This window comes from Dipodomys ordii, unplaced genomic scaffold, assembly GCF_000151885.1.
Source record: "Dipodomys ordii isolate 6190 unplaced genomic scaffold, Dord_2.0 Scaffold115, whole genome shotgun sequence".
NCBI classification, from domain to species: Eukaryota; Metazoa; Chordata; class Mammalia; order Rodentia; family Heteromyidae; genus Dipodomys; species Dipodomys ordii.
The window spans coordinates 484,282-499,682 of NW_012267331.1; the positions used below are offsets into that span (position 1 = coordinate 484,282).

A 15,401-nucleotide genomic window follows, 5' to 3' on the forward strand; every position below is an offset into this window, starting at 1 on the left:
CACACCACACACACACACACACCACACACACACACACACCACACACACACCACACACACACACACACACACACACACACTGCTGTCCCTCAGCACATCCCAAACTCTGTGGATCAGTTCAGTCCCAGGAGAAGTGCACAGTGCCTCTGTCCCAGGCCAGCTTTGCCTCTGTAGGCGCCGACGCCCCGGCTCTCTGCAGCAGTACACATCCGATTCCTTCCGAATAAAGCTGGACATTCTGGCTGGCTAAAAAGTAGTCGCGGTGTCTAGGCCGGATGCACCGGGAGGCATAGGCCAGCGGTAAGAAGCCAGGGACCCAAACGCAGGACCAGGCCCACTGCCCTCAGCCTGAACATGAAATCCCGGGAAGCAAGAACCTGTGCAGGAAGGGAGGCAGGCAAGAAGCCGGGCTGGCCTGGGCTGCGGAGGCAGAGCCCGGACTGGCCTGCGTGGGGGGGACCTCAAGCCCAGCTGGGACCAGACAAGCCCGAGGCCACAGCTGAACAGCCGGGACTCAAGACAAACAAGTTTAAAACTTAGGTGCCAACGTTTTAAACATGGCAGCTTTAAGTTTTAGACAATCAACACTACTGCCTTCTCCTAAGTAACGTCAACCCTTGGCAAAACCTCAAAGTCAAGGACACCAAGGGGCCGTGGCTGCGTGGCTGCCCTGAGTGCGGCCTGGCCGGGTCTGGCCGCATTCCCCAGCCCGCCTCCTGGGTCCCCAGACCCACGCTGTGGACCGGAGTGACATTGTGACTTCACCACTACCTCAGGAGCAGCGCTGGCACAGCGGGGCTGTGTCACCTTGAGACTGCACCGAGTTACGGCGTGAGAAAAGCAGGAAGGGGAAGCGAAACACGTACCTGGAGACCCGGAGTACCTGAGGGTCACCTGCTGCGTCTTCGCCTCCCCGGCCACGTTCTTCGCCATGCACTGGTAAATGCCCTGGTCGGCCTCCTGCGCGTTCTCGATCATCAGGGTCCCGTCATCCAGCAAGTTTAGGCGTGAGTCTGTCTCCATGCTCAGCTCATTGCTACAGACACAGAGACCCGGCGTGTGCCAAGGTTGGCGGCACAAGGACATCCACCCTGAGCCAGTCCTGGTTCCACCCAGACCCAGACCTCGGGATGCAGTGGCCGGGCCGGAGCCGAGGGCAAGGGGGGCTGTCTTCCTCCTCGCTGCCTGAGGGTTGGCGTGCACCCCCAGACACCCCCAGAGCAGCTCCTAGGCAGCTGCCCTGTTACTTAACCGACACATCTACTTTTATTATGCCCATGTCCAGTCTACCTAAACGCTTCTTTTCACCCCTGGAGCCGCTGGTAGTAATACCAGGGCTTGAACCCAGGGCTTCCCTAGTGCCATTATTTGGCTTTGTAGCTGGCACTCTACCACGTGAGCGGCAGCTTCACTCTAGCTTTTTGTCAGCGAATTGGAGACACAAGTCTCTTGGATTTGTCTGCTCCTGCCGACTCCAAACCTCAATCTCAGATCTCAGCCTCCCAAATAGCTCAGATGATAGGTGTGTACCACTGGTACCGGCTACCTAAACACTTCACGTAAACATGGTGCTGATTCCCAGGGGGGAAATAAACAGCAAAGAGAAAACTCAAAACGCTTTATTTCCACAAGTTATAGAAAGTGGTAAACATTTTTATGTGTTACCAAAATCAGGAGCTCTCTAGAAACTGCCTGTATTCTTTAGGCAGGATCAGTCTGCCTAGGGACATGCGCCTGGAGTCTGCGCAGAGGTCAGGGCGTCTCCCAGCCAGCTGTCACATGGAAGACAAGCCATGCGACCCTTTTCTCCTTCATACCTCTCTGCCTGGGCACAGAACAAGGCAGTGTGAGCACCAGCAGCTCGGTGCTCACGGGCCGTTGATGGACTTGGACATGGCGCCCGGCCCGGCTCTGGCCCAGCCCCACTCACTTGTTGCGAAGCCAGATGATCTCGGGCTTGGGGTTGCCCTCGGCCTTGCAAGTGAAGTACGCAGTGGTCCCCGAGGTGACATCCACATCCTGGGGCTCTGACGTTATCCGGGGCCTCTCTGTGCCCAACAACCAAAGGGAAGCATGGCCTCAGCCCGGTTGAACACGGTAGAGGGCTCAGAGCGGACACCAGCATGGGCTGGGGACACAGCGCCCTCCTCAGCACCGTCCCAGGGCCCGCCCGCCACCCCACGGGGCCCGCTCACCGCAGTTCAACTCCTCCGGGCTGATGGTGGCCACGGAGCGCCCCTGGATGCGTCTCGGGTACTCGCAGGTGGCCGCGGCCTGCGTGCTCCCCGACTGGGCGTAGGTCTTCAGCAGATCGGCCAGCCACAGGATCTCACAGTCGCAGTGAAGTGCGTTCGAGTCCAGCCGCCTACAGGGAGAAGCAGCAGCAGCTTTGGGCACCCGAATTATGGTGGGGGGGGTTGTCAATTCATCCTGGACCCATGTCTTCCGGGCATGGGTCACAGCCCTGGACCCCACTGGGGCCCAGCATGAGTCAAGGTGGGTGTGAGGGTCCCTCTGTGGCCAGGTGCCCTGAGAAGACCACCCCACACCTGCACTTGTCCCACAGAACAGGCCCGGCCCTGCTGCAGGGGTCAGCATCGTCTGACAAAAAGCCGGCTCCAGGCAGACTCAGCGTCCAGGCACGAGCAGACCCACAGCCCACCGTGGAGTGTCAAGGCCATTAAAGGTCAGCACTGGGATGAAGACAAGTTGAGGAAGGCATTGAGCTGGGCATGTGGCTCAGGAGCAGAGAGCCTGGCATGCGTGGGGCCCTGGGTTCAATTCCTCAGTGCCACATAATCAAAACTAAGGGGGGGCATCAGGTATGACAGCTGGCGCTCGACTCTGTCACTGGCACGCCGGGGGCTGGGCAGCAGGGAGCCAGGGTGCACTGAGCTGCAGTCACCCTCTGACTAAACCGAGCAAGGTGAAGCTGCGGGCAGCCAGCTCCATCCCCACCCCCCACCCTGGGCGGCCCCATTATCTTCTTCCTCCAACACGGAAGGTCCAGTCCACCTTCCCACCCAGAACGTGGGCCTCAGTGGAACTGATGGTGTCCAAAACAATAAACCGTAAGTAGTTTTGACAGTCTATATCCTCACTGAAAAGATAAAGCCAACCAAGCGACGGGGCTGACGACTCTGGCTGCCTCCTGAGTCTAGTTTATCACAGACACCCAATATTCCAGAGACACCTAACTGGAAAAAAAAGTGCCGCTGAGACCAGGGATGCCAAATCACCCTCTCCCATCTGGGCGAAAATGCGACTGCCATTGTAAGGGTTACTCAGTGGGAAATGGCTGCTGCTCTGGGGGACTCCACTATGAGTCTGCTGCAGTCTGCTTGGAATAGAAGATTCTTTTCATGCTGGATTTTATTCTCCCTACTCAAATGTGTATTTCAGAACTAAAATGGTAATGGGAGGAATTCCAGCACATGTTAAACTTTACAGCCACCTCTGAGTCCTGCCTGCTGGGCTGGGCTGGGCTGGGCTGGACAGCGGGACATGGGGGTCTGATTCCTTCCATAGTGCTCTCTGAGGGCTGGGGAACGAGAAGTAATGGGGAAGAGAGGCGATCGTGACATCTACATTACACTATCTCCCTGAAAAGGCAAGACAAACACCCTGCGGTACAGGGTTGCTCCTGGGAGCCAGCCAGTCCTCCCATGGGCCAGGCCAGCTGTGGGCAGAGCCCCCTCCCCCCACAGAGCAGCCAGGAGGGACGGGCAGAGCCCCCCCACAGAGCAGCCAGGAGGGGCGGGCAGAACCCCCCCACAGAGCCACCAGGAGAGGCGGGCAGAGTCCCCCCACAGAGCCACCAGGAGAGGCGGGCAGAGTCCCCCCACAGAGTGACCAGGAGGGGTGGGCAGAGCCCCCCCACAGAGCCACCAGGAGAGGCGGGCAGAGTCCCCCTCACAGAGCCACCAGGAGAGGCGGGCAGAGTCCCCCCACAGAGTGACCAGGAGGGGTGGGCAGAGCCCCCCCACAGAGTGACCAGGAGGGGTGGACAGAGCCCCCCCCACAGAGCAGCCAGGAGAGGCGGGCAGAACCCCCCACAGAGCAGCCAGGAGGGGCGGGCAGAACCCCCCACAGAGCAGCCAGGAGGGGCGGGCAGAGCCCCCCCACAGAGTGACCAGGAGGGGTGGACAGAGCCCCCCCCCAGAGCGGCCAGGAGGGACGGGCAGAGCCCCCCGACAGAGCAGCCAGGAGAGGCGGGCAGAGCCCCCCACAGAGACACCAAGAGGGGCGGGCAGAGCCCCCCACAGAGACACCAAGAGGGGCGGGCAGAGCCCCTCACAGAGACACCAAGAGGGGCGAGCAGAGCCACCCCCCCAGAGCGGCCAGGAGGGACGGGCAGAGCCCCCCCCAGAGCCACCAGAGGGGCGGGCAGAGCCCCCCACAGAGACACCAAGAGGGGCGGGCAGAGCCCCCCCCAGAGACACCAAGAGGGGCGGGCAGAGCCACCCCCCCAGAGCGGCCAGGAGGGACGGGCAGAGCCCCCCCCACAGAGCAGCCAGGAGGGGTGGACAGAGCCCCCCCCACAGAGCCACCAGGAGAGGCGGGCAGAACCCCCCACAGAGTGACCAGGAGGGGTGGACAGAGCCCCTCCCCCCACAGAGCCACCAGGAGGGGCAGGCAGAGCCCCCCACAGAGTGACCAGGAGGGGTGGGCAGAGCCCCCCCCAGAGCGGCCAGGAGGGGCGGGCAGAGCCCCCCACAGAGCCACCAGGAGGGGCGGTCAGAGCCCCCCCAGAGCCACCAGGAGGGGCAGGCAGAACCCCCCCACAGAGACACCAAGAGGGGCGGGCAGAGCCCTCCCCAGAGCCACCAGGAGGGGCAGGCAGAGCCCCCCACAGAGCCACCAGGAGGGGCGGGCAGAGCCCCCCACAGAGCAGCCAGGGGGGCGGGCAGAGCCCCTCCCCAGAGCGGCCAGGAGGGGTGGTCAGAGCCCCTCCCCAGAGCGGCCAGGAGGGGCGGGCAGAACCCCCCCACAGAGCCACCAGGAGGGGCGGGCAGAACCCCCCCACAGAGCGGCCAGGAGGGGCGGGCAGAACCCCCCACAGAGCAGCCAGGGGGGCGGGCAGAGCCCCCCACAGAGCAGCCAGGAGGGGTGGGCAGAGTCCCCCACAGAGCCACCAGGAGGGGTGGGCAGAACCCCCCCACAGAGCCACCAGGAGGGGTGGACAGAGCCCCCCACAGAGCCACCAGGAGGGGCGGGCAGAGCCCCCCACAGAGCCACCAGGAGGGGCGGGCAGAGCCCCCCCACAGAGCGGCCAGGAGGGGCAGGCAGAGCCCCCCACAGAGCGGCCAGGAGGGGCGGGCAGAGCCCCCCACAGAGCAGCCAGGAGGGGCGGGCAGAGCCCCCCCACAGAGCGGCCAGGAGGGGCAGGCATAGCCCCCCCACAGAGCGGCCAGGAGGGGTGGGCAGAGCCCCCCACAGAGCGGCCAGGAGGGGTGGGCAGAGCCCCCCCACAGAGCGGCCAGGAGGGGCAGGCAGAGCCCCCCCACAGAGCGGCCAGGAGGGGTGGGCAGAGCCCCCCCCAGAGCCACCAGGGTCTTACTTACAGCCGTTTCATGGAGTCCAGGTGGTTAAAGGTCCCCTGTACAAGATGTGTGATCCGGTTGTTATGTAAAAATCTGTTCCAAGAGAAAAACAGAACAGGCCACTCTTAGAAAACACTTTTCCAGACTCAAGGACACAAGGACGGTAAGCACTCACACGCCCAGCATTTTTTCAAAGCGTCTGTGAGTTAGAGTTAATACAAATGAACGTTTTGAAAGTAAGGCTCTTCCCCCTAGAAAATAACTCGGACTTTTTTCCTGTTTAGTCTTAGGCCAAGCCCCACGGCTGACGGCCGGGCCAGGGGAGCTGTGCACAAAGCAGAGGCTGGTACTCGGCCTGTCTTCATCGATGGGCAGCGTGGGCAGGACCCCCCTCACAAAATGCGAAGTAAGACGGACTCACAGCCTCTCCAGCTTCGGTAAGCGCTGAAACGACTCTGGGTCCACAGTTTCTATCTGGTTAAAATGTAGGTATCTAGGAGTTTAAAAGAGACACATCATGTATGCAGTGTGATGGTTTCTCAGGTCTGCATGCTCTGCTTTAAAACCTTTCCTGACCCTGGAAATCTCTACATTCCCTATTCCTGAGCACAAGACAAGCGAAAGCCCTTCAGGAAGATGGGACACAACCGAAGACGTCACAGCACGGGAGCTTCGGGTCCACAGAGACCCCGCAGCCAGCAGCCAGCAGAGGCCCAACCTGACACACTCACCTCTGAAACACTCAGGACCTCAAAAGGACAATGCCAACACAATCGTGAAGTCAGCATCTATATCCGTCTTACAACACCCGTGCTTTGCTCTTCCACTGGCTTGCGGGAGCCCGAACCTTAATGCAGCCCTATGCGATCTGTCAGGCCTATCACCAGGCTCAGCAGAGGCAAAAGACAGCGTGCCCTCAGGGTCTGGCATCCTCCCGTGTGTCCCATTACGTCTTTGGTGTAACTCAACTCTTCTAATTCTACAGCTTCTCCCTTTCAGAACACAGGGATGCTTTCCTCAAGGCCATGCCTCCTGGAAGCGTCGGCAGATACCCCACTCAAGAGGGTCTTCCAGAGGGTGGTCCCCGAGATAAGGAAATGCTCCTTCCTCCACAAGTGGCTGTGACCAAAACCACCAGCAGAGCCAACCCCCAGCAGTACCAGGCTCTGTGCACAACTGCAAGCGAGAGTGTCAGTCACCACTTGGACTGGCTCTGAAATGATTAAAGGTCCCAAACTCAAACTCCTTCCCCTGGGCAGGGCTCGTCGGTCCCGCAGGCTCCTTCCCCTGGGCAGGGCTCGTCGGTCCCGCAGGCTCCTTCCCCTGGGCAGGGCTCGTCGGTCCCGCACGGCCAGCAGCCACCACTGGGCTTGGCACAGCACCTCCCTGACTTAGGGTGTCCGCACCCACCATCTTCTTGAGAAAACAAAGCAAGGCAAGCAGAAAGAGGAAGGCACGGAGGCCACTAATCTCCCAGGACATCTGACCTGAAGATCTCAAAGTGGGTAAGACCACGCAGAAACCCTCAGTTTCTATCCCCAGAACCTGGGTCTGTGCCAGGCATATGCGGACAGATAACACGTGGCCCTCAAGGTCCCTGGCCTCAGTGGCTCAGACGCAGACACCATCAGGGAGCAGCCAGGGAAGGCTCTGGCTGGCCAGGAAAGCCAAGAGCCGGGCTGGAAGAATGAGCTGAGGCCGGCAGAGGAAAGCAGGGGCGCTGACGTCTGTCTCTAAGGCGGCAGCTCAGGACTGTACGGTGAGCCTGGCAGGCAGGAGGAGCCAGCGGGGCCTGGAGCTCCTGCCTGAAGAAGCATAGGTCTTGGGTGTCCACTCCCTGGACAGCTCAGCAAAGCTCCGCAGGAGCAGGAGCTGCCAGGCTCCAGCTGCGGCGGAGATGCTCAGAGGCCCAGTGGACCCAGCATGGCTTCACAGACCCCACCCTCTACTTCAGGGCCTTGCGCTGTGCTGCCCACCTTCCCCTGCGGGAGGCAAGGACGCAGACAAGAACACAAGCGTGAGCAAGGAGGCGGGTAAGGAGCAGACAAGGATGCGGGAAAGGACGCACTTCTAGATGGAAGGCTGCAGAGACACTGTGCTGGGACAGGCCGAGACTGACAACCGTCAGGGACTGCAGGTGCGCCTCCCACGTGCTGCTGGTGGCCTGCTTTTGTCCCCTAAATGCACTGTAGGACTCTTAAACGGAGCAGAGAGCCGGCTCCGGACTGGGACTTTCCAGCTGCTGTCCCATGCCAGCGTCCACCTCCCAGAGCAAACGGCCCAGCGCCACCAGCCCACACCACTGAGCCACGCGGCCCCTCGTCCGCCCACCTGTCCCAACTGTGTCCCTCCACTGGACTTGCAGCCTGGCTGAAAATGGCCCCCAGGCACCAGAACCTTGCTGACACAAGAGCCTCCCCGGTGTGTGCAGTCCTCTAGATAGTTCCATGGGTCTCTGCCGTGGCGTGAAGCTTGCTTCTGTCTGAGACAGTTCTACAGTAACTGCAAATTCTCACGCATGCTCAGTCACTACCCAGCAAGCAGAGCGGAAGCTAAGCACTTGGACACGTAAATATGTGTGGAGCACAGGCTCACAGCGTGCATCCTGGGCACGGGGCACCGGGCTGGGCCTGGGACTGGGCTGGCCCCTCTCCTGACTGCTGTACCCAGACTCCAGGGAAACAGAGACCCAGAGCAGAAGGCTGACTTCCTCCTGCACAGAACTCCACAGGTCTCCCCTCAGGTGTGAGGAAGGCTGTCAGGAAACCCACAGAAGACCTTTATGCTTTTAACAGAACTTTGTATTTAAACAAAAATCATGCTGACTTCACAGAGAAGAACGACGTCAGATGCACGGGCGCGGGCACAGCGCTTGGTCACGCGCATTTACTGCATGGTGGGGAGAGCTGTGTCTTCCCCAGACACTGACACACTGGGCGAAGACATGAACTCTGAGTGCAGAGTGAGCATCCCAGTCTCTCACCCACGGAGACCCAGGGGCCCTGGCCATGCCCGGACTCGATCAGCCTTGCACGTCTGTCTCATGCACTGTGACAACCACTGTTTCTGTGGGGCAGATGGGTGATCCTCCTGCTCCTGGGCTGGTGTATGCGAGGCCCAGGGTCTGGGCACAGAGGACACAGCTTCCCTGCCACTCGGTGACGCTGGGCCCAGTGCCAGGTCAGACATGCCACGCGTCCTCCCTACCCCGGGCGGCTCCGACATGCACCATGCAAAGAGCAGGCCTGGCCCACTCTCCCTGCGGAGGCGGAGGGCAGGTGACACCCAAGAGCTGAGGCACGGCGGGAAGGGGCACTTACAGTTGCTCTAGAGAGGTAAGTCCCTTAAACGCTTGCCTGTCAATTGACTGGATTTCATTCTTGTACAAATAGCTGCAAGAAGAAACATGGAGGGTGTTAGCGCACACAGAGAGGCCGCGGCTCCCATGGAGAAAAAGAATCTGTTGACACAATTGGCGACTGCATTAGGGGGCAAACAACACATCGGGCTGAGCGCAGTGCTGCTCACAAACCTCCCCTCTCTGCCTGCACCGTAAGTCGGGCAAAAGCGGCCGGTCCAACCTAGGTGACCGACAGTGCCGCTGCCAGGTACACATAGACTGGCCCGCCGTGGCTGGCAAGCTCCCCGGACACGTTTGCTTCCAACCATGGAGAAAATAAAACCATCTCCCCACATCCACAGTAAGACGCCGCTGCCGAGCCAGCACAGCCCCAAATTAACTCAGAAACAGGACCAGGCTGTGGCTCGGGTGGTAGAACACCAGCCTAGCAAGCTCCAGGCCCTGATTTAACCAAAAAAGAAAAAAAAAATCCAGAAATAATTAGCAGGACAGACAACAGAGAGTCTGAAATGCCTTGAATTGCTCCCACTGGCACCTCATACAACAGAAGCAGCAAAGCCTCTCAGAGGAACGTGCCAGGGCCAGGCACCAGCAGCTCACGCCTATAATCCCAGCTACTCAGGAGGCTGAGATCTGAGGATAATGGTTCAAAGCCAGCTTGGGCAGGAGATACCATGAGACTCTTATCTCAAAGGAGCTACTCAAAAAAGCCAGAAGTGGCACTGTGGCTCAAGTGGTAGGGCGCTCACCTGAGGCAAGGACCCACAAAAAAACAAAAACAAAGAAGAGTAACATGTCAGGGCCAAGTATGGATGGCTGAGTTCCCCCCTTCCAGAACAGAAAGGCACCGTGGCTCATGCCTGTAGTGCAGTTATTCAGAATGCAGAGGCAGGGAGGTTCAGTCTGAGGTGTGCCCAGGCCAGAATGAGATCATATCTGAAAAACAAACTAACAGCATAAGGACGGAGGTTGGCCCAAGTAAGAGTGCTTGTGCAGCCAGGATAAGGCCGAGTTGTTTTAAAAAGAGAGAGAGAGAGAAAGCCACATGTCCCAGTAGGTCTGCTTTTGTCTAACCTGCGAACTACAAACAGACTTACATTACTAAGTGGGTGAAGTTGTCAGAAAAAGACCAATACTTTATGACTACAGGAGATTCCTTTTCCAAGGCCTCGGTAGGCTGTTCTTGGAACACAACCTCCCTCATGGCCCCTGGGTAGTTTCTGGTGCTTCTGTGCTGCGTGGACAACTGAGCAGCCTGGTCCTGTGCAGAGAAAGCTCCAGAGCCCTGCACAAACCTAGCATACAAGTGAAGAGACACCGCAAAGCACCCTAGTTCCAGAGGGAGCACGGGTAGGTGTGGCTGGGGATCAGGGGCTCACGCCTGTAATCCTAACTAGATCTGAAGATCCAGGCTCAAAGCCTCGTCAGAGCAAAAAGTCCATGAGACTCTCCAAAATTATCAAAGAGCCACAAGTGGAGCTACAGCTCAAATAGGAGAGCACCAGCTTTGAGCAAAAAGGCCAGGAACAGCACCTAGGCACTGAGTTCAAGCCCCAGGACTGGCACGCATACATAGATGCACCCATGTGCATGCACATGCAAGCACGCACACACATGCACGCACGCGCACGCACACACACACACACACACACACACACACACACACGGAGGTGGGTATAAGAGCTGAACTTTGCTGCACAGCTGGCCCCTGTGGCACTGGGGCTGGTAACAGGTTTCCACCTTGATACAGAGGACCTGCCTCACTCTTCGTGGGACCCACCGGGCCTTCTCTCACAGGAGGAAGACCTGCCAATCAGATCCACGCTTTCCTGCATGGCCAGGTCAGGCAGGCACTGCGCCACCTGGTGGCGTGTCCGTGCGGCTACTCTCCTGAGTGAGCAGCCCTGTCTCAGCCCTGTCCTACCGGCAAAGCATGAGCTCTGTGCAGCCCTGAACTCTGGGTGCAGGCCCCGTTTCCCTCCCTGCCCCGGCTCGGGCCCCTTCTCCCCGCTGGCTCTAGGCCTTCCCTATGTTCCCACCTCGTCCCTCTGTAATTGCTGGCAACATGAAGGAGCTACGAGGAGCTACTACACATGGCCAGGTACACCCCACCTGCGATCAACGGCCAGGGCCCTCACGAAGCCAGGAGCGGCCTTCAATTCTCCAGGCTGTTTCACTTCTGCTTGCTCTGTGACTCTGGAGCCTTGGTTTCTTCCATAAATGGACAGGTGCTGGTAATGCAGTTAGTGAGTACAGAGCTTCTAGGATACGGCATTACTGCTCAGGCCTCCCTGGGCCCAGTGGCTCCACAGGTCTGAGCCATCCAGCAGAGTCTGAGCTCACTTCCTGAAGCAAAGCACAGCACCGAGGAGACCCCACACACCCTTCTAAAAAGGGAGTAATAGCTGGGCACTGGTGGCTCACACCTGTCATCCTAGCTACTCAGGAGGCTGAGATCTGAGGATCACGGTTCAAAGCCAGCCTGGGCAGGAAAATCTGTGAAACTCTTATCTCCAGTAAACCACCAGAAAACCGGAAGTGGCACTGTGGCTCAAGTGGTAGAGCCCTAGCCTTGAGCTGAAGAGCTGAGGGACAGCGCCCAGGCCGAGTTCAAGCCCCACGACCAACAAGAAAAAAAAGGGGGGGAGGTAATAGAATCCTTTGGAAGAATATGTAAACAAGTAAATCCAATACAGATGCGTTTTTCAGACATTGGTGGTGGGATGCTTGTTTATCACAGGCTGAGCTCTGGGTTCTACCCCCAGCACTACAAAATTTAAAAATAAAACAATAAGTAAAAAAGTAGTCCTATTTCATAATAATAGTGATGCTACGGTAGGGAGTTATAATGACTTGTAACTCTCTTTGTCGCAGAGTTGAATCTTGCCTACCAAGTTCAGTGGCAAGAATTCTATCGTCAGGATATAGGAATTCAAGGGAAGGCTACTGAGGTTTCCATGAAAGACTACTGACTTCCAGGGACGTCACTTTGGCACTGACCTAACATGTAGGGCTGAAATGATGATAAATTTCAGGCAAGTCACTAAACATTTAACATACTCTACAATGACCGTGCAAGGGTATTCAGCCAAGGACCCCAAGTGATTGGGAGAAGAAATCAGGCCCTGCATGTGGAGGGCCGCTCCGCCCTGGGCCCTAGCCTGCCTCCCACACCTCCTTTACCAACACCTTCACCCCACCCCTGCGGCCCATGTCACAGACTTCACCTGGGAGGGAAAGAAGAGGCCTGGGCACCCATGCTTAAGGGTGCTAGGTAGTACTTAAGTGAGATTGTGAGGAACAGCACCCCACACTGCCTAATGCTGAGCATGTCTTCATACCCTTCATCTGATGTAAAACCAAGAACAAAAGTAGGGTTAAAAGTACAAGTACACACACACACATGCATACACGCACATACACACACACACATATGCACACACGCACACACACACACCCCACAGGCTTAGCTGTCAGCTAACTGTGCTGATTTTCCAGGAAATGAGAGCTCCCTTTCAGAGCTGGCATGGTAATTAAAAATAACAGCAACCTAAGACTAAAAACTCAAAGGAGATCTTTCCTGTCCCTCCTTGGAAAAATTACTAATATACGTACAGCATTAAAATATCAGCTTTCTATTCCGAAGATGGGAAAGGGACTTGGCACATATGTTTCATTAAGGAAAATACATTTTTTATACCAGTTAGAGATAGTCCTGTAATTGGGAACCACTGACACCTAATACCAAAACAGATTCCAAATACACATCCACACAACCTAACTGCTTTTAAACTCAGCCTGTAGTTGTAGCTGAGTTACAGCACTCACAGAGTAACTGATGCAAACCCTTCATTAAAATGGCTCACTTTGGAACACCAGTCTTAAAAGGAAGAGCAATTTGCTGAAACCAAGTAGCAGGACTTCTAACCTATCCAGACCCAGGCAAGACCAGCGTTTCCCTCTGCAGAAGGTGGCCAGCCTGCACGGAGGGCACAGAGCAGCATGTCCACAGGCGACGGCTGTAGACTTCGGCAAGCAAGTTTTAAACGATAGTTGTGGCAGATCAATTTTTAAAAGCTAAGTTAAAACTTCCCTAGATAAAAGTAAGAGGCAAACCTATTGAGAACCTTAGCAGGAGTTAGTGAGATTCCACCCCAGCTACAAAAACAATGGCATCTAGCAGCAAAGGTTCATTCGCTGGGCGTCTGTGAGGCCGCCGTCCCCCCCCCCCCCCCCGGCCACCCGACTTGTGCACTGTGTGCTGACTCCATTTCAGCCTGGCTCTTACACCACCGGCAACTCATTTAAAACTGAATCCCGCCACCATTTCACTCACCTGGAAAGAAGCCCCTTGGGCGGATGAACTATTCACAGAACTTCATTCATAAGGAGCAGACCGTGAGGTTACATTTAAACATTCTAAACACAGACAACACAGGCATGCGAGTTAAAAAAACTGGCCACTGACTTACAGATATTTTAAATTTTCCAAGTCTTCAAACGCCCCACTGGGTATCCTCTTGATCTGATTATTGTTCAGAAGCCTACAAAAAAGAAAATTCCAACAGAAGTTAACAGAGCAAAGAGACAAGGCCAAATCTATTTGATCTGCTGAAGAAACACCTTGTGGTGCTGGGGAAGGACGGAGGCCCAGACCCAGCAAGATGGAGCCGCGTGGCTTCTACCGACACCACACCTTTCCCCTTCACATCCAGGCGAGAACTAAATCCTCTGCGAGACTAAAGGGTGGGCATCACTTCCTGCCACGCCCACTGACCACTTTGGCTGGTTTGTGGCCAGTCGGAAGCCACCATGGCAGCACAGGTGTGTCCTGAGAGGCGTCCAGCCCTGCCCTCCCGGGGACTCAGAGGATCCTCTCTCCTCAGCCCAGCCAGGCGTCCGAGGCAGCTCTGTTGCTAGGTGGGCCCAACCAGCTCCCAGGAGGTCCAAGACCTAGGGCGTAATTCAGAGGCTTGAGAACCTTGTCTCAACCAGATGGAGCTCAGGCTAAGCCTCAACACGGAAGAGGCCAAGGCAGGCAAGAAGCAACCCAGCCCTGCCAGCACAGGATATATGAATGTGTTTACCTATGAGAGGCAGGGACTCCACACAGGAGTCAGACTCACCGCCGCCCAGCTTCCGATATCACAGTCCATCTCCACCCCCCCCACCTCCCACCGAGGATAAGTGGGTAATGAGCAGAGCGCCAGTGCTACCTGCGGGTGATGCTCACTGTTCATTTGTTTTCTGCCTAGGTCATCAGCCAAACACTTCAACTTACAGTGTATTCAGCTTCTGCAGCTGCCGGAATGCCCCAGGTTGGATCTCTCTGATTCTGTTAAACCGAAGGTCCCTGTGAACAAAGGGCATGGTTGGCACAGGAGAGAAGCTCAGGGCCACGGCCAAGCCCGTCCTTCCCACTTTCCAAACGGATTAAATTGCTCAAGTTGCTCTTGGCCGTCTGATCTTGTTGAGCCCAGTCAATGTTTGGGACAATGCCCACAGTAAGGGAATTTGTTTAGACAGTCAGGATGGGAGATGAGATTGCATTAACTACCTACGCATGCCATCACTGGCAGAAATTCCAGGACAACTCACTTGGGTAATTCTGCACAAGGCAGCCCTGCTGTGCAACCAAGAGTGCAAAGCCTGCGCCGAGGCCAGGAATTCCACCAGCCAGGACTTGGCTGATCACCAGGTGCCTGCCCACCGCACTGTCTCCAGGAAGGCTGCCCCAAAGCACAAAGCCAACTCAGCATGTGCATCAGGAGGAAGAGGCCGTCTAGTGCATGGCTTTGACCTCATGTCCCCGACAGGTACGCTTACACATGCACGGCTAAAACGGTATTTGTTTTTTTCAGGAGCCAGGTGAGACTGAGGCCTCTTCCATCACCTTGTGAGCTCCTTCTCGTCTATCTTCCCAAGGATCATTTAGTAACTGTCGGTGGATCCCAGCACCGGGCCTAGCTAGCTTTTGGTTCAGCACAACCTATTTCAAAACACTTTCGTTTAACACTGGAAAATCAACTGTTTAGCTTTAGAGACAGCAAATGAAACTGGTCCTTTCTGGCCCAAGTTCTGTGTTTGGAGTCAGGGCCTCCAGGGAAGGAAAGAGGAAGGCCAAGGGCCTTTCCTCCCCAACCCCCACAGTTCCACCTCGGTCCGAGGTCCACACTAGCCTTGGCCTGGATGTGCCACTGTAGCCCCGACAGTCACACAAGTGGGGCTTTGATTTAGATGCACATCAGAGAGCCACAGAATCCACATGGAGACAGGCTGAGCATCTCAGTCACGGAAGGGAAGTGCCAAAAGAGTCCAAGTCCACCGCCAGGCCGGCAGCCCGCAGGCCAGGAGGGAGGTCTTCAACTAGGCAGGGAGCGCTGGCCACTGCCACCATGCCACAGCGAGGCCTAGGCCACCACACAAGGAAGGGAACAAGCAGACAGCACCACGTGCCACGAGTGACACCACTGCCAGACTCCACACCAACTCCAAAGC

The 15,401-nt window shown here is 57.0% G+C and overlaps 1 protein-coding gene across 1 annotated transcript in view; it reads right to left on the minus strand.

The window, feature by feature from the left end:
- Positions 1–14,273, minus strand: part of Pxdn (peroxidasin) — a 41,620-nt gene extending 27,347 nt beyond the window's left edge. The window contains exons 1-8 of the mRNA XM_013028869.1: positions 14,185–14,273; positions 13,376–13,447; positions 8,863–8,934; positions 5,964–6,035; positions 5,564–5,635; positions 2,195–2,364; positions 1,930–2,047; positions 866–1,035 (exon numbers count right to left, since the gene is read on the minus strand). Coding sequence (XP_012884323.1) covers positions 866–1,035; positions 1,930–2,047; positions 2,195–2,364; positions 5,564–5,635; positions 5,964–6,035; positions 8,863–8,934; positions 13,376–13,447; positions 14,185–14,273 — 835 coding nt within the window. The remainder of the gene's footprint in view (positions 1–865; positions 1,036–1,929; positions 2,048–2,194; positions 2,365–5,563; positions 5,636–5,963; positions 6,036–8,862; positions 8,935–13,375; positions 13,448–14,184) is intronic.
- Between the last annotated feature and the right edge of the window lie 1,128 nt (positions 14,274–15,401).